General features: G+C 38.6%; 1 protein-coding gene across 13 annotated transcripts in view; it reads right to left on the bottom strand.

Annotated features, from left to right (window-relative positions):
- Positions 1–25,804, bottom strand: part of NAALADL2 (N-acetylated alpha-linked acidic dipeptidase like 2) — a 387,619-nt gene that overhangs the window by 162,785 nt on the left and 199,030 nt on the right. For all 13 annotated transcript variants that reach the window (XR_006169131.1, XR_006169130.1, XM_042820506.1 and 10 more), the window contains one exon: positions 4,657–4,927. Coding sequence is in view for 11 of the 13 variants with exons in the window: in XM_042820506.1 (XP_042676440.1) it covers positions 4,657–4,927 (271 nt within the window). In the remaining 2 variants the exon portion in view is untranslated. The remainder of the gene's footprint in view (positions 1–4,656; positions 4,928–25,804) is intronic.

Below are 25,804 nucleotides of genomic sequence, written 5' to 3'. Positions count from 1 at the left end.
AGTGTACCATCAAAAATGACTGAAAGACTTAGGGTGAGATGCTGTGATTATTTAATCTGAATTACATGCACTCTGCTTTTGGAATTCAAGATGTGCAAGTCAGCGTGCTGCTGAAGGCTCATTTGGAAATTTTGCCTGGGGATAAAAATATACTGGGAATATTTAAAAGATATTCAAACCCAACTGTTAATTCAGAAATACTGTTAAGGAAATTACCACTGATCAGCTAGAGGGAAGACAAAAGATAATAAGCATGCACTAACGTTTTCAGTTTGGGAAGTAATCAAACCAAATGAAAGCAAACTTTTGGGTCAAGGCATTCCTGATGCTCAATCTCTCCCCAAGGAACTCAAAGCTTTTTTTTTTTTTTTGTACAGAACTAGAAATATAGAGAAACTTAAATTCTGCAAGGAAACTGAAGAGTGCTTGCAAAGTGCTACTAATAACTTAGAGAAAGAGACTGTTGGGCACACAGTGGGGACACGGCAATAAGTGGCTAAGAGCAGGGGAATCAGCAGTCAAGGAGACAAAGGCTGCCACCTTTCTGGATGGAGAAAAGGGATGGATGGGCAGAGAAGGCATCTCAGCCCAGAGATGGGAGAATGGGGTGTCTGCTGCACTGAGCAAACCCTCTTCCTCATGCAGGACCTGTCAGGAATGTGCACAATGCTTCCTTCATTTCTGCCTTGCAAGGATTGAAGAACGGCAAAATTGCTACTAATTGAGCTTAACAGATGGGTCTGAACCTCTCTCACTGTTTCAGGTTGCATTAATCTCATGTTGGGTTCTCATTTAGCTGAGAAAACGTCACTGAAACAAATGAACCGGAGCAGGCTAAAATACTATCAACAGATGTAGAGAATCTCTTCTGCATATTGCAGTTACAGAGGCAAACAGTCGGCATTCTCACTTTTCTGCTCCTACCTGCCCCTTCAAAACTAATCAAAGATACTGCTGGTTGAGTTGGGAATAAAATTGGCTAACATCAGCAAACACTTGGAAGAGAGAAATGGGTCATCAGTCAGAATTTGGAAGGGAGAAGAGGCAGAGAAGTGAAGGCAGCCAGGGAATGTGGATGGCAGCAAGGCTGACTTGCAAACGGGATACGGATGGGCACTGCCTTGGAGACAGGAACGACTTTGTTTCTATCCACAGATCTCAGAAACCTGCCCGCTTGGAATGCCCATTTTAAGGACTCTCCACACAGAACAGCAAAGGACCTAGCAGGAAGTTGCTGCAGTCCGGCATGGGACAGAGCAGATGAACACCACATTCCACCTGTGCACTCACATCACCCTCCGGAGATCATTGCTGCAGGTTGGTTATGGAGGGTGCACTCACCCTAACACATCTTACTCACTCAGCACCAGAAGGAGCACACAGCAGCTCCCCAGCACCTTTCCTCAGAGCTCAGCAGCAGCTCCCTGCTCGTCCCCGCTCCCCACGGACAGCCCGCAGCCACAGCTCTCAGGCAATCCTATGATGTGAGAGCATGGAATGGCACGTTGTGATTCACTGCAGCACACTCACTCAGAGGCTGGCCAGATACTGTCTGACAACACATTTTGCTTCAATGCATAAATTCAATGCGTTGTGATTTCCCTTCATACGCAATGTTGACCAAAGAGGCTTTTCCATTTTCATTAAGCAGATAAAAGGTTTAAACTCTATAAATGCGTCTGACATTAAAATTTTAATAAAAATATATTCCACTTTTTTTTTTTTTTTTCCTTGGACTGACCTGGTCTGTGGTATATTATTTACATAACCTCTGCAATATCTATTACAGAGCTGACAAGACAGCTCTCTCCACAACTGCAGGCTGCCCTGCCTGTCACCATGATGGGTAAACTGTGTCACCTTTTCAGGGCCCAATGAATTATAGAGAAGCAGTAAAGTGCACCATCCATCACAATGGCACTGAGTAGGTTTTTGAAGTAGATTTCAGATATCACAAATGCTGTTTAGACTGTTACCAGAAAGCACAAATTGGACAGCTCATATACAACGGCCATATAATGAATGGACATGACAGGTCGTCAAAGAAAATGAGTCTTCCTATTCTACAAATAACCTTGTCAACATGCAGGTAGAGCTATAGCTCTGCTTCTAGACAGAAGCAGATGCAATGAACTAACGGTTTTATTTGTTTGAACTTCCAGCACACCAAATACACAAATGAGATACAATGGAGCAGCAGCATTCAAGCAATATTAGCAATTCAACCTGATTATGTGATGTGTAATAGAAGCTCTCTACTAAAGATGTGTCACATTTGAAAGAAAATTATTCAGATTATGAGTAGCTGTTACAAGAATATCCTTTCACAGGAAAACCCTCATGATTTAGCAATCACAACCAACTGCAACATATTCAAAATACACAATTTGTAGTTCCACTGCAAGCAATCAACTCACTCTCTGATTGCTGAACCCAGCAACAGTCACCACTTTATATTTCTCAAAGTTTTTTTTTCTACCCCATTATCTTAAATAGCATAGATCATTCCATAGGATTGAAAGTTAGAAAGGTTAGATTGCTACCAATTTCTCCATAGCCTAAACACGTGGGGAAATTTCCCTTTTAGGCAAAGCATTAGAAAAGCATTCAGGATAGACTCTTATCAGAAAACAGAAAACATCTGAAGTTCTGTGAGAGCGTCAAGTAGCTCAAAGCACTGACTGTGGAATTACACACAGTCAGCCATCCTTTGGCTCAAACACAAGCTCTGAAAGGTTTTGCCAAAGCCAAGGCACACCCTTACAGATGAGTACATAGGCAGTGTACATGGTCCTCATTTCTTCAGAATTCAATTATGGAGAAAAGTGCCCTGAAATATAACTCAAACTGGTACACGTGTTTCTGGTAATAACATCAAAGATTTTCCCTGGTACATTCGATTTCCTTTAATCTGATGAATTTGTTAGCAACACATTTATTTTCATGAAAGAACTCTCAAAGGCCACAACTGTACTTTTACCTCATTAGAGTTACTCTTATTAGGTTATGAGAAAATATATTATGTATTGAGTTTCTAAGTGATAAAGTGTAAGTCAAGTCTGTTCATTAGTATTTTTTACTTGTCTACAGAAAAGCTGAAGAGTATACGATGCAAGACCTATCTTCATTTACTTCACTTCGTAACACCAAAAACTTCAATATGAAGTTACAGTTCTTTAGGAGTTTTACTGATACCATCCCAGGGCATAACAAGTGTGAAACTAAACCTGGAAAATGGGCACGCAAGGTATATTAAAATAAATAAATAAAACAAGAGATGGACACAAGTCTTCTCCCAAAGGAGACAATCCTTTGGAATAAAAACTTTTGATGCTTTCCAGAAAGAGAATTTCAAACAGGATGAGAAACTGATGGATCTGAAATTCTACCAGCCCTCAGATTTCTGTGTCCAAATTTCAAAACCATGTTAATAGTAAGATTGGCTACTGGGCGTGATGCAACCGTCATCACTTTGCTTCAGAAGATTTCCACAATACATTACGAGTAACGAATGAACACGATGCGCCGTGTCAAAAACAAAATACACAACGGTTGCATTTTACTACTAGAAAATCAGTAATTGCTATGCTATAAATATTTTATAGAACAAAGATATTTTGGAAGAGGTATCTCCCAAACTCAACATCTATTCTTACACATACACTAACGCCCTTCTGTCATGAGAATGAACTTATAAACAATAAAAGAAAAAAAAAAACAAAGTTCCCTGCATCACTGGAGGTAAAAGTACAATATTTTAAAAAGGAAAAAGACAACAGTACAACAGCTATGCAGTTAGCAGGGAAATTTACGTTGAAATTTTTGTTTCAGAAATATATGTTGAGATTTATACTAAGTAAGGAGAAAGTAAACAAACGATGACCACTCTGTATATTCCAAATAAATTTGAAAAGCAAATATATGAAAGCAGCCATTGAACATGGATAGAATAAGGTAGTTCAGAATAGAATAGTGTAGTTCAAGATCTTATTTCACTCGGCAAGTAACTAATCCCAGCTGACAGCATATTTTTTGTCTGATTGAACTTTCTAACAAAAGATACTGTAAGACAAAAATATCAACTGTGATCTTCAAGGCAAAACAGAGCATATGCATCAATGGAGCTGCCACAGAAGAAACTATGCAAGACCTACAACAATAAGTCAGGAACTCCAGGAATTAAACTAGTGCTCCAGCAGATCTCATGGCAGAGAAACTCAACCTTCCTACTGACATGCCTCAAATCAGTAGCACTTACATATCAGACTGCTGCAGGGGGCTGGACTCAATGATCTCTAGAGGTCTCCCTTCCAGCCCCTACGAATCTGCAATTCTGTGTCAACAGAGATCAGATATAGCCTGCATGCTTTTTACACCAAAGCAGCAGATGACAATACATTAACTCAGATACTTATTTAAAAAATAAGCAGTAACAAAAAAAAAAAAAAACAACAACCAAATCACATGAAGTCTTCAGGTCTGTCTGATTTTTAACATTCAACTTCAGATTTGGGCCACATCACATTTCAACAGCATATATTGGATTATCTTAAGGCTGGACAATTCACCACATTTAATATTCCCAGCCAAGTTCAATGGAAACCGGTGTTTTGTAACTATTCCAACACAAATGACAGAGACAAATAGACACATTACCTCAAGAGTTCCTTTGGCAGAGTAAGCTGCGTATGAGTACAGGAGGTCTTGGCTATGAAGTGTTTTGGTCACTTTGCTGCACTGCTGTCCATCAGGATAAAAACATTCACCACTGTTTTTCAGAGTTATCGTGTTTGAAGAAGAGTCTGGTAGGTCGAGCAGAACAGAGTAATTTACCAGCTGGACATCTTCAAGGCCATGAGAAGTCCACTGGAGCAAAATTTTCATTGCAGCGTCTACATCATCTTCTCTAGGGGATTGTAACAAATCTCTGGAGAAAAACAAGCAAACAATTTAAGATCCCTTCCCACCAAGACCTGCACCTTAGCACGCAGCCATCTATAATGTTATCTGAATGAAACATGGGATTTATGAAAGATCATTAAATAGGGATTTAAAAAATGAAGTCATGCTTCACTGTCTTTGCAAATAATTTTCACCAGTTACAAGGCAAAAGCAAACACTTTTTTGGAAAGAAAAAGATATATAGAAAAGCTATATAAGAAACACTACATTGAAATGCAAAGAGTCAGTAGAAATTATGACAGCAATAGTTTCAAAATTCATTTCTGGAGAGCTGATAGAGTTTCTGATAAAGCATCAACTTAACCAAACACTGCAAGGAAATGAATACAATCTAAAACAATATTTCAGGAACTTTAGGGAGGAAGTGGTGCTGAAGATTAGTTATGTGTTTGTCTTAAATTCATCAAGTAAAGCAAATTTCCTAAGTAGAATAGCATTGTTTCCCCAAATACTGTTTCAGTTGTAGGACAGTGATCCTCATCCCTCCTACCTACATTGAAGGATTGCTTCAGCCAACAGCTTGGCAAGCACAAGACTCCAGCTTGAAAATCATTTTGGCAGTATTGGCCAGATGGATCCTATAGGGACTTCAGGTGAGCTTGTTTGCACTTATATCACTGGGTTTGTATTACTGTTGGACACCTGCCACCAGGCGGGCCATAGAACAAAATGACAGCACAGAAGGGCCACCTTCCTCCCAGGAAATGCCAGAAGATCACAGACGTAGAGAACACATTTTAAGGATAACTTTACAGGATATAGTTTTGTAGATACATAGTTATGTAAGAAAAGTAGGTCACAAGTAAAAAGCAGCATTATTCAAATAGTAAAGCACTCCCTAAACGCAGTACAAAGAAATGCAGGGAATATTTTTTGAGTTTGAGGATTTTCTCATTCATTTATACAGTAGGTCTGAAGATGTCAAGACCGAGACACAAGACTAGGGATAACAGAGGTATTAACTTTAAAGCGCAGAAATATCAACATTGCCTGAAACTCTCGCTCACAAATTTCACAAAAAGGCCAGTTTTCAAGATAGTTAGATGCTTCACAGTCTTTAGTAGATCCTTGAAAATAACACAGAGATCTTGCACACATCAAAAGCAAAGGCTGAATAATGCCTAGCAACTTTAAAACCATTCCTGCAGGCAATAGATACTTGAGAATTGCACCAATTACACGTCTGCATTTTTGGGCATCTCTGGGCAAGCCAGGAGCTGCAGGCAGGCAGGGCATCAAATGCCCAGAGAATGCCGCCGTGGAATGCGTAGGATTTACTGCCGTTCCAGAGACTTCCTTCCCTACCCAACAAAACTCACAGCTCGACAGGCCTTTACAAAAGAACATTAGATAAAATTGGAGTTGAATAAGCATGCCAATGTAAAATGGATTTTTTTTTTTTTTTTTTTGAAGGCTCTTTTGAAAGATTTATATTGTAACACAGCCTGCATCACAGTAACAAGGTTAGCAGCGTCCAAAGTTCAAAATCTTTACAAGAACGCTGGACTTAGTTAAAACTTCAGAGATCCTGACAGAAGGAATAGCTGTCAAAGGTTATTCTTGCAGTGTTAATCTTTTTCAATTATCTAAAATAAGTCTTCAAGCAACCTACACAAAATGGACAAGGTAATTCAATTTGTAGTATATACTGCAAGGTTTCAATTTCATCTCCTGTACTCGCTATTGTAATGTCATAAACTTGGGCACTGCAGAGATACAGAAAGTTGTTTGATTAACACAGCCATTAACAGAACATCCACATTTTCCATGATGTGAGAAATGGAAACATTAATAGAATAAATGCCAGTGTGAAACTGATCCCAGGCCAATAAGGTTAGGACATAGTGCAAGAAGAAGGATTCAGTTTCAATAAAAGTAATTAAACATTAAAAAAGGACAAAGATACAGTAATCAAATTGCTCCTTTAATAATAGAAGTTACTTTCTACTTCATAACTGAATAAGCGTGTCTTTGAAACTTTTGTGACAACACATCTGATTAGGTTAAAGAAATGAGCACACTGACTATTTACTCCATAATTTCATTATAGCATATTAAAATCAAATTGCAAATTATGAGTAAATCGTACATTAAAATAAATCAGCACATATTAGGCTGCTTTCATAACCAGAAACACAATGCCAAGGGCTTTTACTTTCTAGATTTCTTACAATGACTGACCTGCACTTAAACTTGATATAATTTTTGACTGTACAGACTTCAATTGACAAGTATTTTAACCAATTATTTTTTACCACACACTAGTTGGCTAACAACTGTAACATACAAAAAAAAAATAAATTGTCTGACAGCCCCATCCCAGCTGTTAAAAAAAATTGCTTCATTTCTCATGTCCTACTGCAGTCACTCTACATGTCCCATAATGTACTTCTAACAGCTGCCAGAGCATTAAGATTCATAGCAGTAAGACTTACACTGTGGAAACGATCTGTGGATGATCGTGCTTCTCACTTCTGCACTCAGCAGTGCACTCAGTAGGAATCAATACCGATGCAATTGCCAATTTCCATTTGCATTATGACCTCTAATAACCTCAGCCAAATTTTTCTATTCCCTTACATTAAAACAACACTATTCAGCTACTTGTCCAGCTTCAGTCAACGTGAATAACCACAAACATAATGGCCATTTCTCGAGTTGCTATATATCTGCATAATTTATTGAAGTGGAGCCATCAACAATGTAGGATTTGGTCTCAAGTTAGAATCAATATTAATAAGTATAACAGTAACAGTCAAAATATTACTGAGCCTTAATCTGATGCTCTCAAAGGGTTTACACAAGTTAATTTTGTTTGCTTTCTAATATAGATCAGATGTGGCTCAAACTCTGAACTAACACAGATCAAAATATGTTTGTTTTCATGCATATTCTGCTCCATCTCAAACACTTTCTACTTCTGAACTGAAAAAAATGAACATAACTGGACTTAAAACTCTGAAAAGAGGCACCATTTTACCTACAACAAAGTTTTCCACGTGGATATGGTGAAAAGACCAAGGTAATGTTTCTGAAGGCACACTCATAGACTTCCTTTGTAAGATCAAGATTTAAGAGATGATTACAAGAGATAAAGGAGCACATGTGCACGCACACAAAATAAAGAAATTTCATTTTAAAATTGGTGACCACAGGAAACATGGAGTTGAAGCAGCTCAGTGGAAAGTCATTTGTTAGCCACAAAATAATTTCTTTGGGCACAGCTCCCTAAAGGAAAGAAGGTAACGCAGAAAGGCCAGCTGCTTGCTGCTGCTGCTTCATAGCGGGACACTGCAAAACACTCTTCAAAAGATACTGAGAACTTACAAAAAGCACTTCAAGGAATCAAAAGACAAAATAACATAATAGCATCACAATTCCTTACCAGGTAATGGTGTTAAACAGTTACAAACAAATGAAACAATCACAAAACCAATTCTGAAACCACGGTATTTTTATGGATTTAATTTTGAATATCCAGGGACAGAATTTTCCCTCAAGTGTGAATAGCTTTGTGTTTTTCTTTCATTTTCTTTGAAGATTTAATGTCTATAATGAAATAAGAGTGGAAACTGGCCAGTGTTTGCTGCCATATTAAAAATAATAACTCGAGTTCCACTTCTGCACAGTTAGAAATGCATCTAATTTTTATTTTCTCAATTTTTAATGGTTAATTTTTACTTTTTTAAATTATTTTTTATTTTTTGGTCTCCACTAATTCACAAAAATCAGTGTTTAATAACAAACGAAAACAAATACAATTTTGGAATTTTCAGCTGGGTAGCTGTTCCCAAAGTTTGGAGGTCACAACAAATTTGCCAGACAGCATTTTTAATTAACTACATTAAAGTGTTATCTAGGCCAATATACTGTTTGCAACTGTAGTTGGCGACAGGTGATTAAAAACAAATGTAAGAAACATGATATGGGATTATTATATTTATAGACTTCAGTGCACGTGTCTTTTTCCTACCCACAAACGTGGTCCATGCAGAGTTTTCAAGATGTTTACCCGTGCTCAGGAGTGCAGAATTCATTTCAGTCCAGCGTGAGCTGAGACACGGCTACTTTGGAAGCGCTGGACAAGCGAGCGCTCAGCACTCGCACCCACTGGCTGCTCAGCATATGCACAAGCTTTGTGCACAGTAGCAGGTAGTGTATCTATTTGTATCCATCACATTTACGTTTCCACAGAGCACTGTAAATGCTTCCAGGAAATACCACCTGCCCAAGCCACATCTGCCTGCATTTTAATTACACATTCCTGTTAATTAGGGTGCTCAGCTGCCTGGTCTCCTGCCTGCCCACTCAGATTTCCTACAGTCTGAACTGACTGCCCCAAATCTGCAGACTCCAAAAGAAACAATGGAAGTACAACAGAGGAAAAGTTTTAACCTACTGATAAATACATTTCAGAGAAACATTTCGAGGAAGTTTGCAGCACAAATGCAGTGCAAAGCTGTGGTTAAGCACAAGTCAGCCTCGACACGACCAGATGCTCTTCCTTCCATACACCCATTCCTGCTCGGCAGGCCAGGCCCCACAGCAGGCACCGCTCAGGAAGACAGCAACAGGTCCTCATGATGAGCAGGACTTGCTGCCAGTCCCACCCTGCACCACCGTGCTGCCCGGCAGGTATTTATGTGCAGCTCATCCAGATACAGTGAGGGATGCTTGCTGTCTGAGTCAGAGGAAATCAGACATCATATTCATTCATAGATATCTATATATTGCTTTTGCTATCAAAGCATTTACAGATCTGTATCATCGTGTCTATGAATGCTACATAGTACCTACAATAAAGACATCAAGCTATTAACATAAAGCAGTATGATTAACAACAGTCTTCATCTTCTGCAGAGACTGAGTAAATGTAATTCATAAAACCATAAAAAAAAAAACATATCAGGTGAAAGAACACCATCTCCAGATTTGGTTATGCAGCTCCATAGCAGAAAAATGGTTTTGATTTATTATTTTGAAGTTATGTGCACCTTGGACGACTTAAGTCTTCTATTCAGCAAATGAAGCACAAAAGCAGGTGCAAAAGTACTTTTCAACAAAATTTTGTACTTTGTCTAGGTCCACCTGGCTATTAGACTTTCCCAGGGGAACCCAAGGATATGCACCCTTTCCTACCATGTTATAATTACATGCACAACAGCTGTAGACCAAACCTCTCATTTTCCTGTGGAATTCTCTCTCACAGGATTGAAGAACAGACTCAGATCTCGGCCCATGCTGGCTTCCAAGCGTGGCTATTTTGTACATTGTTTTGTTCACTGCAGGACTACTAAGCATAGTGGTGCTCCCCGCTGCATCAGACAGTCAAATCCCTTTTATGTGTCTTAAATAAAAGCCACCAGGATAGTTCAAATCTCACTTGCCAACATCAGGATTTAAGCCAAACCTGCGTTCCAGACAGATGGGGAAAGGCATTGAAAAACGACTGATTCTCTCACTCTGTGTTTCTGAAGTTTACTGGAAAACATTCATTGTTAATGTGCACTACATATTGCAAAGTCATAAACTGGCCACAGGTGAGCTTTGCAAAGCTAAGAGATGTGGATGTCAGTTCTGCTGACAAGTAGCCAGCATAGAAATCTGTCAAATGCATCAGAAGATAAGAATGCCAATACTAGTTGCAGCTAAGATCTATCGAACGATTGCTTAGAAAAGAGTAAAAACATGGCAAGCACGCAGAAAAACTCTTCTAGTCTGTCTCAAACATAGAAGACTTCTGAAAAACCTATAGCTCTAAATCCTTGTGTAGGGAAATACAATGGCAGACAACCAGTTCTAAATTACTCAAAAAAGAGAGGGTCATATCCAGTTAAAGAAAGAACAATTTTCTTACCCATCCCCAGGATCAAGGCTCACCAAATTCTCCAAAAGGAGGAATCTCCAGGTAGAGATCCTTTCCTCATGGGAGCCAGCCCTTAAATGAGGCTTAGGGAGGGGGTGGGACCAGGTTGCACAGGTGAGTTCCTTTCACCTGTGCTCCCGGGGCTGGCTGTGTCCCTTCAGCAGGTGCTCAATCACTGGTTCAGACCATGAGTTAGCAATTCCTATACAACTTGTGACTTGGCTGAGAGTATTCACCTGATTTTTCAGCAATATACAGTTCTAAACAAAACAAAGGTTATTTAGAGATCTATTTGTTTAATGTTTTGTTGCAGAATCTCTCACTGTAGAAATTCCAGTGGCAAAACTCAACACCTTCCTCATTCCGGCATCAGACAAAAACAACGTAAAGGCATTCTAAAATGTCTTTTATGCAACAGTGAACTCCACACATTCACTGAGAATTCTAGAGCCCATGATATTTTAATGGTCTATCAGCAGAAAACTATTGATTGCATCTTATTATTGATGGAGAAAGAAAATTATCAAAAGCTGTCATTGAACAAAATGAAGTGGTTACGCGACCTACATGTTAATCTAATGAGTGAAACTGTGTCACAACACTGAGGACACAGCCAGATCTACCAACAGATCAACAGCTGATCTGTCAACAAGCAGGCCATCTGAAAATGCGTTACATTAAAAAAAACCAAAACCCTCTAATCTAGAGTCTGTAAAATATTACGTGGCCTTACACCTGAATCTAGAGATTGCTGGGCAAAAACCACTAGATCTTATTTCATTCAAGTGCTTTGCAAGTCAGAGAAAAAGACTTTGAATACCTGCAACATAAATTATTTGATGAATTTCATACAAACAGTTCTAAATACATCACATTCTTAAAAATAAAGAGAACCTACCTATATGTTGTATATGAAAAATAGAACGGGTGGCAAACAACCAACATTATCACGTTACTTTACAAATGAGTTTATCAGCAGAGCACAGAAGTACAATAAAACACTCTGACGAGAGTAAAGGTTGTTTAAACGAGCTCATTTTACTGTATAATTGCAACGTACTATGGGCATCAGTAATCACTGCATTTTGCTGTCCTGTGATAACTTGTTGAATTACTGATTTTTGATCACTCACAACCATGGAGGCAAAATCTGAAAAGCAACTGACTTAGATATTAAACCAGATACCGAAGACATGACAAAGAAAAACTGCAGACGTTTTTAAAATGTTTAGTATAAACAAATGAGTCAAAGACAGGTAGGTAGGCAATTATAGAAGTAGCCATAGAAACCAGACTGCCCGATTCCCATTTGAAGGTTTCAGTTATCAAACCATCTTACACTGTGTTTAAAACCATCCTTAACTATTTTTATAACATCACTTGGTTTTTCATGACACATCTTGCTTAATTATTTAGTGCAGAGGCAGATGAGAATGCCATTTAGTATTTCTCCCCCATCATTCTGGAGACATACAGAAAAAAAGGATGGCCATCATTATCCATTTTCAGAATAGTTAATGAACCACAGAAACCTTAATACGGAGAATGACAGGTCCAGCCTCTCAAATGGGCAATTACTCAAAATCCTAAAGACCGTTTATGCCAGATGCCAAAGGAGGAGAGGAAAGATACCTTTTAAATTGTATACTACAGTGTAAAAAAAAGTCACTGTCATGATTGATTGTCCCTTATATTTACAGAACAGCTTAGGCAAAAGGCCTTCCATTTAGGCAAACAAGTAAATTTCATCTCTTTCTGTTACTGAACTCTTAGACTTCAGATGCTTAATGCAAAGAGGACTGATCCAATACAGTTCTTGTTTTTTATATAGCAAACTATTTTCAGCAGATGAATTGATTGTAAGTAAACATATATATACACACAGAATGGAAATGATTATAGAAGAAATCTCTTTTTTCATTTAACAATCTCATTTGCAAGAAAGTATCTGAAAGTAATGTCATTTTAAATCAGTAAGACCATCACTATTGTCTTTGTCCTACTAACTTCCCTGTTAATTTGCTAATGTCACAGATTTTCTGCTACAGAATATGGGTTGGAGGGGTGAACATCACAATTTAGATCTTTGTCCAATTACATCAGAAGTATTTCAGATCAACTTACACTCTATCCTAAGTTAGAGCATTATTCTGACAACCTGAATTTTTTTTACTTTGGACATACAAGAATATCCTAGCCTGTGTTATATACAGCAAAGAGAATACACAATTACTTGAAATTTATAGGTCTAATTATTCTACAAAGGGCTTTACCACTATTTTCTCCTAAAGCAACAAAAGGTTCCTCCAAACAACTCAAGCAGTGAGATGCAAACAATAGCGCCCAGCATCTGCCAGCAGGCTGCAATGTGAGGGCAGGGTGTGCTGCAGCTGCAGGGGGACAAAGACAAGTCCCCCAACTTGAAAGTGTTGCACATAACTCTGCTTTCCCAGGCTGAGAGCTGACCAGCAAAACTTCGCTGTGATACAAGCTTCTTTTCTTTGCAGACCACAGGGAATATACCAGTGTTTCAATAAAATGAGAGCAGCTGTATAATCAAGTCCAGGTGATACCTTTTACTGCCTGAGAAACGTTTACTTACAGTAAGAGACAAATTCTATATGGATGTGCAAAGCAATGGATGCTTCACTAATGCTTTTTTTTTTTTTTAATATATAAAGAAAATCTATTGATCAAAAACATTCAAACGTTGCTTTTTATATAGAGAATCTGCTGTTAAAAATATATATACCTTAATTCTTCCCAACTAGCAATAGTTTTTTCTTTCATTTCCCAATCATTAAGTTACATGGTGAACAGAAAAGCAGTTAGTTTGAATGCCAGGTGTTATTCTGACAGCACTGGAATTCCTTATTTAAACTGTATTATTTAAGTTTTGAATAAAAACCCATTTCCCAGAGGATGCTTTAGGGAATTAAGAAAGCATCCTTACCCAAAATCCTAGAAAAACGTAGAAAAGCTACCCATTATTTGAAGATTTAGAATGATTTGGGAATACATAAATCTCCAAATGTTTAATTTTTAAAATGAAAAAGAAAGCGAGAGCTTCATTTTAGCTCATAAATCTCAAAAGTTAACCCTATAGACAGAAAGGCCTCAGCTAACAAGAACACAAAGTCATGTAACATTTCTGTTACCGGTTTCATTTTGTCACCTGTATATGTTTAACTTCTCAGTGCAATTCTACTGAAGCTGGAGAGATTTCTAACCAATGTGTCAGCTTAGACATTTTATGAAAACTTTAACAAGTTCAGCCAGGTGCATTACCTAAAATGGAAACTGCAGCTAAAAAAAGGGAGAAAGGAAACGATACAATTTCTACATATTCATGCAGTAAAAACGTTATCTTGAATCTCATACCACAGGGCTTAGAGTTCAGATCATCTCCATCTCACCACCCAATCCATGTTTCAGATGAATTTGTCTTATCTCAAATTACTGACATCTTTGAACTGATGCATCAGTTTGAATAAACAAAACATCACACAAGTTATTTATGCCATATCGCAGATCAAACTGCTCGTGGATACTCAAACAGCCCTCTCCAAAGAAGGAAGCATAAAATCCTGAAAAGAGAGGCTTAGAAGAAGCTACAGGAGATTATTTGGTCCAAGGCTCAGCTCACCCTGCTGCCACTGCAAGCAGATTTCCTGCCCTGTTCCAGGTACAGAGTTCCCTGACCATCCTAAATAATCCCACCATCTCCTGCTGCATTTAAGCATGCTGTTTTTTGCAATTTTTTTTTTTTTTTTTTTAGACTTGAAGATTGCTCCTATGGCCTTTCTTCATCTGATCTTTTCTTTTTTTTTTTTCTTAAGCCAAGTACCCTCAAATCCTTTTATCCCTTTCTCAGAGTTCCTGTCCCAAAAATCTGACTGCTCTCCCCAGTTTCTTCTGGCCTGCTTCCATCAAGCCTCCACTCCTTCTGAAACTCAGTTCCACAAAATGGACCTTGCAGGTATGCTGCTTGCATTTAAAATGCATAATTAGCATCCAATTACTATTTGCCCTCATAAAAGTCTTTTCTACTTCCTCTACTGCCCTTTATTCTGATTCCTTCTCTATAGCTCTCCAGTGAATTCACATAGCCCTTCAGCTTCATTGACCTCAAACTTCAGAATGGAAAACTTGCTTCTTCCATTTCCTGTACTTCAAGAAGGAATGGTCCTGAGTACATCTTCATACACTCATCTAAAACAGAACCTTACTCTGCCCTGCTCCAGATTCTACTTTGATTCTTTCTGGGCATGCAACATTCCTTCTTTTCCCTTTGCAATCTCAGAAGTGTGACTCATTCACTCAAGAAATCTCTTTACCGATGTTTTCTTGCCTGTTCTAGATTTCTCTCAGAACCTTTGTGCTTCTTTACCTGAAAGAGAAAGTAGTGCCATGCCTCACAAACAGCAGTCTGTGTTTTCAACGAGTAATACTTACATGATCTAATTCATTTTCAGCATCTTTTTCTGACACAACTAAAATTTCCAAGTCAATTTTGAAGGAATAAAGCATAAATAAAGGACAAAAACAGCAGCAATATGCAGATGTTCAGGAATTAGAATCAAGGCTGACAAATGCCCTCTAGTACTGAACACACTTTAACGTGCAATCACTTGAATTGCTTACTGCAAGTACTAATGGGCTATTGTAGAATGGCAATGTCTAAACCTGAAGGCCAGAGGGGGGTGACTGTTGCTAGGCAGTAAAGAGGAAAGTGCTCCATTCCAAAGCTGCAGTATCAATTAAATGTTGGGGTTGGGGGGGGGGGGGGGGGGAAGGGGTGAGGGTAATGGAGGTGAGAGGGAAAGCAGCATCATTACTTATGAATGGTAAATTTCAGTATAGTTTCTCATCTCTCACCCTATAAAGAAATTCTGATTCTGAGTCCTAACTTGCTCTTAATGCAGTGTTAAATAAGGTACACACGGACATGGAGACACAACAAGCACTCAGAAATTCAGCAGTGGTGCAGGATGCAGGTTTTTACTGGGTACGTGCATACTGAGCACGGTTATGTAGATACACTGCAGAAAATAAAAACGTTGCCATGGTCATCTGGTATTGCTTCTTATATCTACTATAAAAGTGGTCATTTATTAAACTATGTACTGGGTGAAGTAATTCTGGGAGGCAGAGGCTGTATTTGTTATTAACACTGCTGATGCTCATATTCTCTGAATAAAACTACCTGAACGGATTATGCAAACACATTTCATCCCAGATTTCTTAAGAACTTGTGACATTAGCAGATACATGAAAGGATAAATATCAAAATGGAAAAAAAATAATAAGAGGTCTTGTCTAGATACATTTCATCAAGCTGAACTATACAGCTTCAGACTTATTCACTTTAATCAGGGGGAGAAGGTAAAAGCACAACCTTAGCAATGTAGTTACAGTCAACAACTTACACCAAACAGAAGAAGTTAAACTTGACAATTAGCTGTAACTATGCATGGAAGAGTAGCCTCTAAACCATAGGTATGCATAAAGTCTTTTGAGGAAAGGCAAACTGGGTTGAATTCAGTGGAAATCTTCCAAAAGAAAAGCCTACCTTGTTTAGCACACACAAATACAAAAGCAGGGTCACTGCAAGAAGCCCAACATGCAATGTATCCATTCTTCAACTGCTTCCTCCACTCAACTGAATGGTTGAACGCTCTGCCCCAAGATGCTGCCTGCCCACAAGCAGAGCCAAGTCCTTCATGATGCATAAAATCTGCCAGAACACACAGCAGACACTGGAGGACTCAACATTTCATGGGCAGTTATTCTTCAGAACACCGTACTGCAATACTAGGTTACAGATTCCAAACATATTTTAATTAACTGATTTAAGTTACGCAAGTGCAAATATTGCACGTGTATAATCACAGTATGGCTCGGGGGTTGGGAGAGACCTCAGATACCATTTAATTGCAACCTCTCTGCCACGGTCAGGGTAGACGCAAAGCAGCAACATGTCATCCCAGTGTAAAGTGCCAGCTCTCTTCCCCTTCCCTAATTGAAACTATACTCAAAGAAGCTACTTTTAAACTAAAATGTACACACATTTACATCCAACTGCATTAATTTCTTTCAGCCCACAGGCCAGCAACAAAGACAGCAAAGACAGCATTCATTAACTTCTGAATTTGGGTTAGATGTTTAATCAAGTTACTTTTTTGAAAAGCTTCACTTAAAGACAAGCAACAATTATTCTGAGACCTGAGAAATGTGAGGCATGGCAGATGCTAAAAAGGAGCAGGAACACTACATTACTGTGAATCCTGCTGTCCAAGAAAAATAATCCTGAAACACATGCAAGATTAAAACCCATAATCTTTCCCTCAAAGTATCTTATCACAATTAAAATAAATACCACATCTGGCCAAGTTCACAATTCACTTTATCTGATGCTACTGTAAAGGACCACAGGGAGGGTTGCTAAACATTCTCAGTGAAATTGATAGTTCAGTCAACACAATACAATATTAGCTGTGATTCTTGTCTTAGTGTGGTGTTACCATGGTTCCTACCAAGGAATCAGGAGTACAAAATGACTTCAACCTCTATTTTGAATTGTATTGGGGAGCAACTTCTCTATACGCATCTCCAAATACAAGATTTAACTAGCTAAAGTCTGGAACACTGTGTAAACACTGGGTCTTGTTATACATATCACAAGAACACAAAGTCTACAGATGTCCAAGCATCTGCCAGTCACTGTGAATCAAGACAAAGTCCTTACAATGTTTTCTCCACAACAGAAACCACCACCACTACATACAGAAGTAATCTCCTCCACTCCATCCTTTGCTTTATCATCTTTCTCAGGGAATTTTACATTATCGAAACTGTCACAACCTGGCTATATCCCCTTCTTCTTTATGACTACTTTATTTTTTGTTTTGCTTTGGCTTTGGGTTGTTTGCTTATATTTTTGAGCTGTCAGTTCACTCAAACCACATACTCAGCTCCTTTCACTGATCTTTGTTAGAACTTCTCTAGGGTCTCCCCTCACCGACCTTCTCTTCCTACTGCAAACCGTACTTTGGTAACCTCAGCCTTGGATGACTTCACCTCTGCTCTCCTCCTTTAGCATTAATCACTTCTGAAGCATCCCTTGCTAACTTCAGCCTTATGCTCCAACATAACACGTTACTTTACATACTAAGCAGGCAGAACCAGCTAACAAGTTACAGGATGTGCTTGAGCCTTGGGACTAAAGAAATGCCAAGTGTATCAAATAGATCTTGAGAGAAAAAAGAAAGGAAGAATTCAATCTGATAAGGGAGCTGACCCCACATCTACCCAGCCCTTCGACCTGCATATCATGAGAGAAAGCACTTAGAGGAAATACCCCAGAAATGTGGGCTTATGAAAACAATTTATACACAATATTCAGCCAGTGAGTCAGGAGGGGAGCAGCCTATTGAAAGCGTTTTTCTCCTTGTACTGAAGCTGGTAAGTTTTATCTAAAAGTGGTATTGCCTGAGATTACTTGGAATTCTGTGTCCACAAGTTTGCTCTCTGGGCTGAAAAAGACACAAAATCTTTACAAAGATGGGTGAAATCCTTACGTGTTGACATCAATCCTTTACTGCCTTTTAAATTTATTTAAAAATATTACTCACACCAATGCACTACCTGGAACAGAAGAATAGCTTACCAAAGTTTGGTTTGTGTTGATTTTTTGTTTGTTTATTAAAAAAATAATTGTGCATTCTTTTATCTTCTGTTCACCTTGGCCACTATATTAGGAGACGCAGTTTAATGACACATTTATATGAAGACAATAATAGCTTTATGGCTTACTATGTTACACGGCTGGGATGTACTTCTTAAATCATCAACAAAATTACCCTCAACAGCTATATATTTAGTAAACCTACCAACAACTGGGAAAACTGAACTAATCAATTTATCCATAGCCTATATATATATATATATATATATATATATATATATATTTAATAGATTGTTAACATTAGAATCCTAGGCCCATATTTAAACATAAAAAAATACTCTGGAATAAAAACAATGAGCACTGGAGATAGGAGCATTATTCAAGACCTAAGAAGCCAGTTCAGAAGTCGATTTCCTGTCACTTATTAAACCTTCTCATTGAAGAAAGGCAAGTCAGCAGCACCATGCCTTTCTGAGAAAACATCACACCAGGAATATCACCTGTTTTTTCCTCTTCCAACCGCTCGGGCTGTAGCCCCAGTCTCCAAAGACTACCAAATGTTCTCCTGTTACATTAGCACTACTCGAAATTTACCCTATAAATCCACATGGCTCTCCAGTTGCAGCTGTGTCAGCTAAGAGATTATTAGTATTATCCCAAGCCCTCCCCCTTAGCCCTTTGCTCTCCATCTGAAAATTACTGTTTATGCTGTTCATGTGATGCTGACCTCAATCAAAATGAGCTGGGTTTATTTGCACATCTTAAATATTATGTATTCGGTAGTCCAGCTCATCAGTAAACTACCACAATATTTTTCTGTTGGAAGTCCTCTCCCTGAGACTAATGATAAGTTCTTGACAAGCCACCATCCAACATGAGTCAAATCCTAGCCTTTCTGCTAACAGAGCATAGCTGCTTTGTTTCCTGAAATGACATTACCTCATCAAAAGTTTGTAGCTGAATGGGCTCTGTGCCTCTGTAAAGGTTTGCTATTAATAGGATAAAATAAACTGTATGAATACAACAACCAGGTTTAAAATTCCATATGTGGCCTGAAGGTGATGGAAAATGAGACCAAGCAGTCACTATTTAAGTACTCTATTACCTGCAAATATAGCAGCTTTCAAGAAACTATACATGCTTTTACAATAGAAAGATGCATCTGAAGAGTAGAATGAATGGAAGAAAAGGAACTCTGTTTCTATTAGTTAATATTTCCAGAACATTCACGTATCATAGATTCATAGAATGTACGAAACAATGCTAAATATACACGTTTCTACATGCTGCCATATTAAGGATAAAGCTCAAAACAGGTCAGCTGTAGGCAAAAAATAAATACAGAAAATGTCACAGATCATAAGCATGTAATTATAAAACCATTTCAACTACTACATTTTGTTTGTTTGAAAGTCAAAGATCTAAGTATGTAACTGTACAGGCTCAATAGGTAAGACAAGCACGCGAGTGTGCACATGTACACACAGAAAGAGATGTGCTGGTAGCACGTGGACAACTAGTTAATCCACATCTGCTTTCCAGTTTAAGGCTGACTGCAGAAAGACCACAAGAGTTCATTGCAACTCCCGATGACAACAAGCAAACAAGATGTTTGGAACACAACCTGCTTTCCTTACCCTAGGACACATCTAACCACAGCTCAGCTTGTCTCAGGCTAGATGAAGCATGAAGCCCAGGAGACACAGCTACAAGGGGCTGCTCACTCTGTCGGGCAGCCTCCTGCACTCAGCATCACTCACCTGGGAGAAAACCTGGGAGAAATCCTCACAACAGCTTCCAGCTGCTGTTGACTCCTGCATTAAACACGGAAAAGCACACATTGGGCTGTCCTGCTGGGTAAACATATTCACCTGTTTCTCCAGGCTTCTTTGTAAAATGCCACTGATCTGAAGGGTCGAAGCTGCAGATTGTGACTTATGAAGACATTTGAAAATTCAGAGAGAAAAGAACAGACATTTTGTTACTAACTAAAAAGTTTGAGTAAATAAAAGTAACGCTTGCTTTTATTATTTGCAAAGATTTTTCCTTGAATATTCTGATCTAAATGCACTGAAAACCTGTATTTTTCAAGACCCTGTGAAACTGCTGAGTATAGTGATGTATTTAAATTTCTGGCTAGTTTTCTTACAACCACAGGAGATTTTCAGAGCCACTAAGAATCTACCATCCAAAAAAGGCCAAATGTTAAATATAAGCTCCTAAGACTAACAAAAAAAAAAAAAAAGCCAAATAGGATCACTTCACTGACATACACTGAGTTGCAATTGTGTACTTGGGTTAAAGTTGCGCCCTCATATTAAGCCCAGAAAGTTACAGCACCACACAAGGGTAAAGTTTAAATTAAGCAAACCTTTCCATCTACTGTTTTTGTATCTGACTATTCCACAACATGTCAAAAACACTCATGTTACAAAATCCTATCAAACGTCCGCATTTATGGAAAGCATTATTTGCAGTATGTTTCAATGATTTTCTAATGGCGAAAACAAGTGGACTTCTCTCTTGCACTTCTCTATGAAGTGCTATGAAGTTCAGGGACCTGCTTCCATCAGCAGTACACAGACCCTTCTTGTACAAAATTGTTTCCAGCAACTCAACCAGTATTTTCCCCGCTCTCCAAAAACTCTTGGACCAATGATGTATAAAATCTTTTTTTATACAAGACCTCTCAGAAGATTGCTACATAAGTTTTTATACATCTTCTCTTCATAGTTGACAACATAGAAATGATGAACCTGAAATCACTTACATAAAAAGCTTTAAAAAATCTGAAACAGACTGCTGGATGAACATAACCTGATTATCCATCTCCAAGAAAGCACTCCCAGTTATTATAGCATGGATTATCAAATAATTCCTGCTAAGCATAGCATTAGAAACATTATTAAATTAATGGTTGCAGTTTTCAGCTGATGAATGCATAATAGAAGTGACATCATACAAATGATCATAAGGAAGCAATATGCAATTAGGTATTTTTGAGAGCAGGAGGCTGTCAACAACATAGGCACATGCAGAAAGAAGTGACAACTGAAAAATGCAGTGTTTTGGTTCCCTTCTTGACTGTGTCAAACAGACATGCTATTATCCTTGCAACATCCAGAGTACGTTCTGCACATCTACAAAAAAGGTCCACTCAGTGCTTCAAACATAAGAAACACAGCTTGAATTCCCACAGAAAGAGCTACCACAACAAATATGACATTTTGGGCCATACAAATGCATTTCACATTTATCTCAAACCACAGCTCCTGGAATACTCCGATAACATCAGATTTTCAGCTTTTATTACAGAATATTTTAACTCGTAGTATTACGGAGGAGAGCATAGCAGATTGGCTCAAACACACTCAGCAGCAGACAGGTAAAAAATTAAGAAATCATTTCCATTTTAATATAACTACATATATTGCTTAAGTAATTGACAACAGATCGAAGATGAATCATTTTGTCATGTGGTGGTGTCGGCAAGTTTGCTTTATGAGATATGAAATAAAAAACAGTCACATAGAAAGTCAGCGGTCTCAGAGCTTCATAGCACTTCTCTGACGTGACTCCCAGCAAGCTGCAGTGGCATGACCCAGCCTTTTCAGCACTGTGAATAAAGGGTAGGGTTGAGGCCACCACTGCAAGGCCTAGGCTGAAATGTGATTCCCTGCCAGCCAGTTACGCTACCCTTGGGTCACATAATCATAGAATCATAACGTTTGAAAAAGACCTCTGAGATCATCGAGTCCAACCACCAACCCATCCCCACCACGTCTTTCCCTTTCTTGCAGGATTGTAGCAGCAGCAGCTTGGAGGCTCCAGTGAGCACAGGTGCACAAGATGATGTTCAATGCATTCTGGCTTTTGGACACAGTCAACAGCCACGCTTCTCTAGACCAAACATGAGATTACAATTAAAAGAAATCAAAGCAGCACAGGGAACAGAAAGACCCTAAACCACAGGATCTATGCTTCTGTACAGAGATGGAGAAAACCAAAGGGATCCAGAATATTGTGAAGATTGAGCCAAGAACTACTTTGATTTAAACTGATGAGAGGAAAAGGATATAGCCAGATAGGTTTAAGCCCTACTTGCTGGCTGCAATAGAAAGAAAACTATTCTAAGCAATGAGAAGCCTATTCTGGAAAAACCTCAGGCTAACAATTTAATTTCTGACTGTGGAGATATTACCTTTTTAAATCAACAGTCAGTGAAAGGCTTTTACTTCTTCCTGTAAGTGCATTACCAACCCTTTCCTTTTCCACTGTAATCCTGCCACCAGATGGAGTTCGCATCTTGCAATGCTCACAGGAGAAAGAACAAGGAAAACCACAAAACCATTTATGGATTTCAACACATTCCAAACAAACACAGCTTAAAGTTACTGTCTGCACTTAAACTGAAGGACGTATTTGGCAAACCAGCAAAAACAAAGAGTGAGCAACACTCAGGAAACAGTGTTACTGCTGAGAAAGACGGAGTTTTAAGAAGAATTAAGTCATTCATTTGAAACTGTGCTGACAATGTAATGGCAAATTCTATGGTTACCAGATATGCTCTTCAGATTGTAAAACATCAGCTGATGCAAACTTTATTCCTTTAGAAATAATTTTCTTCTTGACACAGAGTGAAAGGATAACCCAAGAAGTGAAGCATCATAAATGTGTTACTGTCATAAAGAAAACCATTTGCTAGTGAGACATTGCAAATTTAAGGTGCAGACCAGCAATTCTGATTGAAGCAGAAATCACAGCAACTTCAGCAGGAACTCCAAAAATCAGCAGAATAGGAGAAAGAAACTATCCAGTCCACACTCACCCAGCCCTGCAGCACTGGAAACAGATGTTTTATCTCTTGCTACTTCTGACAGATTAAGTAATTCCAGAGTTGTCCATAATTAACTTTGGCATGAAGGTAACTACCCTTATACAATCAGGAAGACAAATGAAATGTTAGAGAGAGGTACTCTGAAGTAATTTGTTTCTTGCCTTATCTATAAGGAACAGGTGTTATTTTTTAAGAAGTGTGACATGAGAGCACAAGACAGGGTCTCACCACTAGTCACTTAATAAATGTAAATATCATAGAAATACTTCAAATACCAAGTAAAGAATAAGGAGAAAAACAGAAATTGGTTAGTAAAACAAGACAACGCTCCCTCTGCACTCCCAAACACCTCCCTTCAGGAGGCTCAGGGTCTGCAAGGAAGCTTCTGGTACTGAACAGAAGATGGAGAACCACTTGGGTTCTGCAAGTTTTCATCATCTGCACCATCAATTCAAAAAGATACCTGGAACTCAGGTGTCACTTGTCTCACTGTCCCATATATCCTTGCCTCAGACTGTAAACTCTGAAATTAGCTCCAGGGCTGATGTTACTATTTGCAGCAGATAAGAATCAAATGAGCACAGCCTGCTAGTGATGATTCTGTTCTTAATCACCATGATGTGCCAGCACCTGCTAACCATGACCAGCAGCTTCACGTAGACAACTCCTGTCTGTCACCTTCGGAAAGGCAACAGAGCCTCAGCAGAGGTGCTGTACCTCCAGTAAAGCAGCGGAGATCTTCCGTACAGGCAGTGTGATGCACAATGGGGAAAAAAATGCGCAAACTCTGAAGGATAAAAAGCAACACACCATGGATGCACCTCCCACGGAACGGAGACAGAAGGACAACAAAAGCTATCAACAAGGAGAAAGGTATTCAGACTTAGGCTGGGTTCTCAGGATGTCATTACAGGATTACCAGATATGTACTTTGCCATGTTATGAGGGATGTTATTTAGTAACACTGTAAGTACAAATCTGTCGTCCCTGAGCCTTTCTTGTTTACCTCACCTCGCCCCTATCATCTTAAATCCTACTATTCTGTCTTTTCTCAACTCAAGATTACTTTTGGCTGTCTTATCAGTCTCCTCCAGACTGATAGTTTCAAAAACAGATATATTCTTGATGCAGGTGTCTGACAGGTTCTGCCTCACTTTCTATGACATCTGTGTCAAAAAGCACACCTTTTTTTGCTAAGGATATGTGCAACTGCATCTGAATGCTCCTAAGTACCCTAACTAGAAAAAGTTTTCTTACTTTATACAAAGATTTCCACAGTGACCTTCCCTAACAATGTCAGCGGACATCAGCTATCAGTGTGGTGTATCTTACACAGACAGAAAGTGTTAGCAATTCAGTCTGTGCAGATCCAAGAAGCAGGTAAAATTCTTCAGTCAATACCTGAACTAGAAATATCAACTGACAATTACTGCTAGGAAAATACATTGCCTTTTTTTCATCATATATTTTGAAAATATCCATCAGCTCTTCTCTGTAGGCAGAAAAATACAGGAGCAGTCTTCCCAGAAAACGATTGCTTGTTTGTTCCCCCCCAAAAATCGGGATGACATAAAAGCATTCACACATACTGACTCATACACTCATTTCTGACTCAGTGAAATCGGTGCCTTGGTAGCTGATGCCATGGCAAAATCTGGTCTCTGCTTTCACAACCGAGACAGTCAAAGAGGATTTGAACATTAAGTATCTGTCCTGATTTTTAAATGCTGTGAACTCTAGCACTCCTCCATCCAAATTCCATCCCTACTTCAAATAAAACAAGAAGTTATTTAGTATTACCTGAATAGAAACTATCTTAGGAAAAAAAAAAAAAAAAAAATCATGAAATTCTTATCTACTAAAAAAGTTAATCATTATGCCAGAGTAACCTAATAGCAATCTCAGCATTTAATATGTCACCAAGAAATCATAAAAGGACTGTCAAATAGCACAGAATGGCTTTCATTCCCACGAAGTTTATGAGACCATCAAACAAACAGAAGTCAATCAAGAAGCAGCGAAAAAAGAAATCTACCCAAACTCTTCTTGAGCCGACTAGTGACAAGTATTTCCTTCCAAGAGGAGCAAAACACACGAAGTGGAGCCACCAATTTCAGACAACTACAGCAGAGGACACCATTTTCTAGTGCTGTCAAGTCAGATACATTCAGTAACACTGATTAAACATTGAAAAACAAAATGAAAATTAAGCTTCAAATAAATAAACTATATATTAAAAAGACATATTGTGTACACATACAAAAAGGTTCTGATTAAAATTGGAAGAGCGAATGCATCATTCAACCCAGGTTTTATCAATACCATATATGCTTCGCATTTCCATTCTGCAATGACATCACATCACTTGACTGCTGGATGTGAACTTTGCTGAAAAACTTCCCTAAGACCAGCTGATTTCTTAACTCTTTGTATTCCTAACATTACCGAAGGC

The sequence above is a fragment of the Centrocercus urophasianus genome, unplaced genomic scaffold, assembly GCF_019232065.1.
Source record: "Centrocercus urophasianus isolate 14NV4802_14NV808 unplaced genomic scaffold, USGS_Curo_1.0 seq_19, whole genome shotgun sequence".
NCBI classification, from domain to species: Eukaryota; Metazoa; Chordata; class Aves; order Galliformes; family Phasianidae; genus Centrocercus; species Centrocercus urophasianus.
The sequence above is the reverse complement of the archived record's forward strand: the minus strand, read 5'-3'. Positions and strand labels throughout refer to the sequence as shown.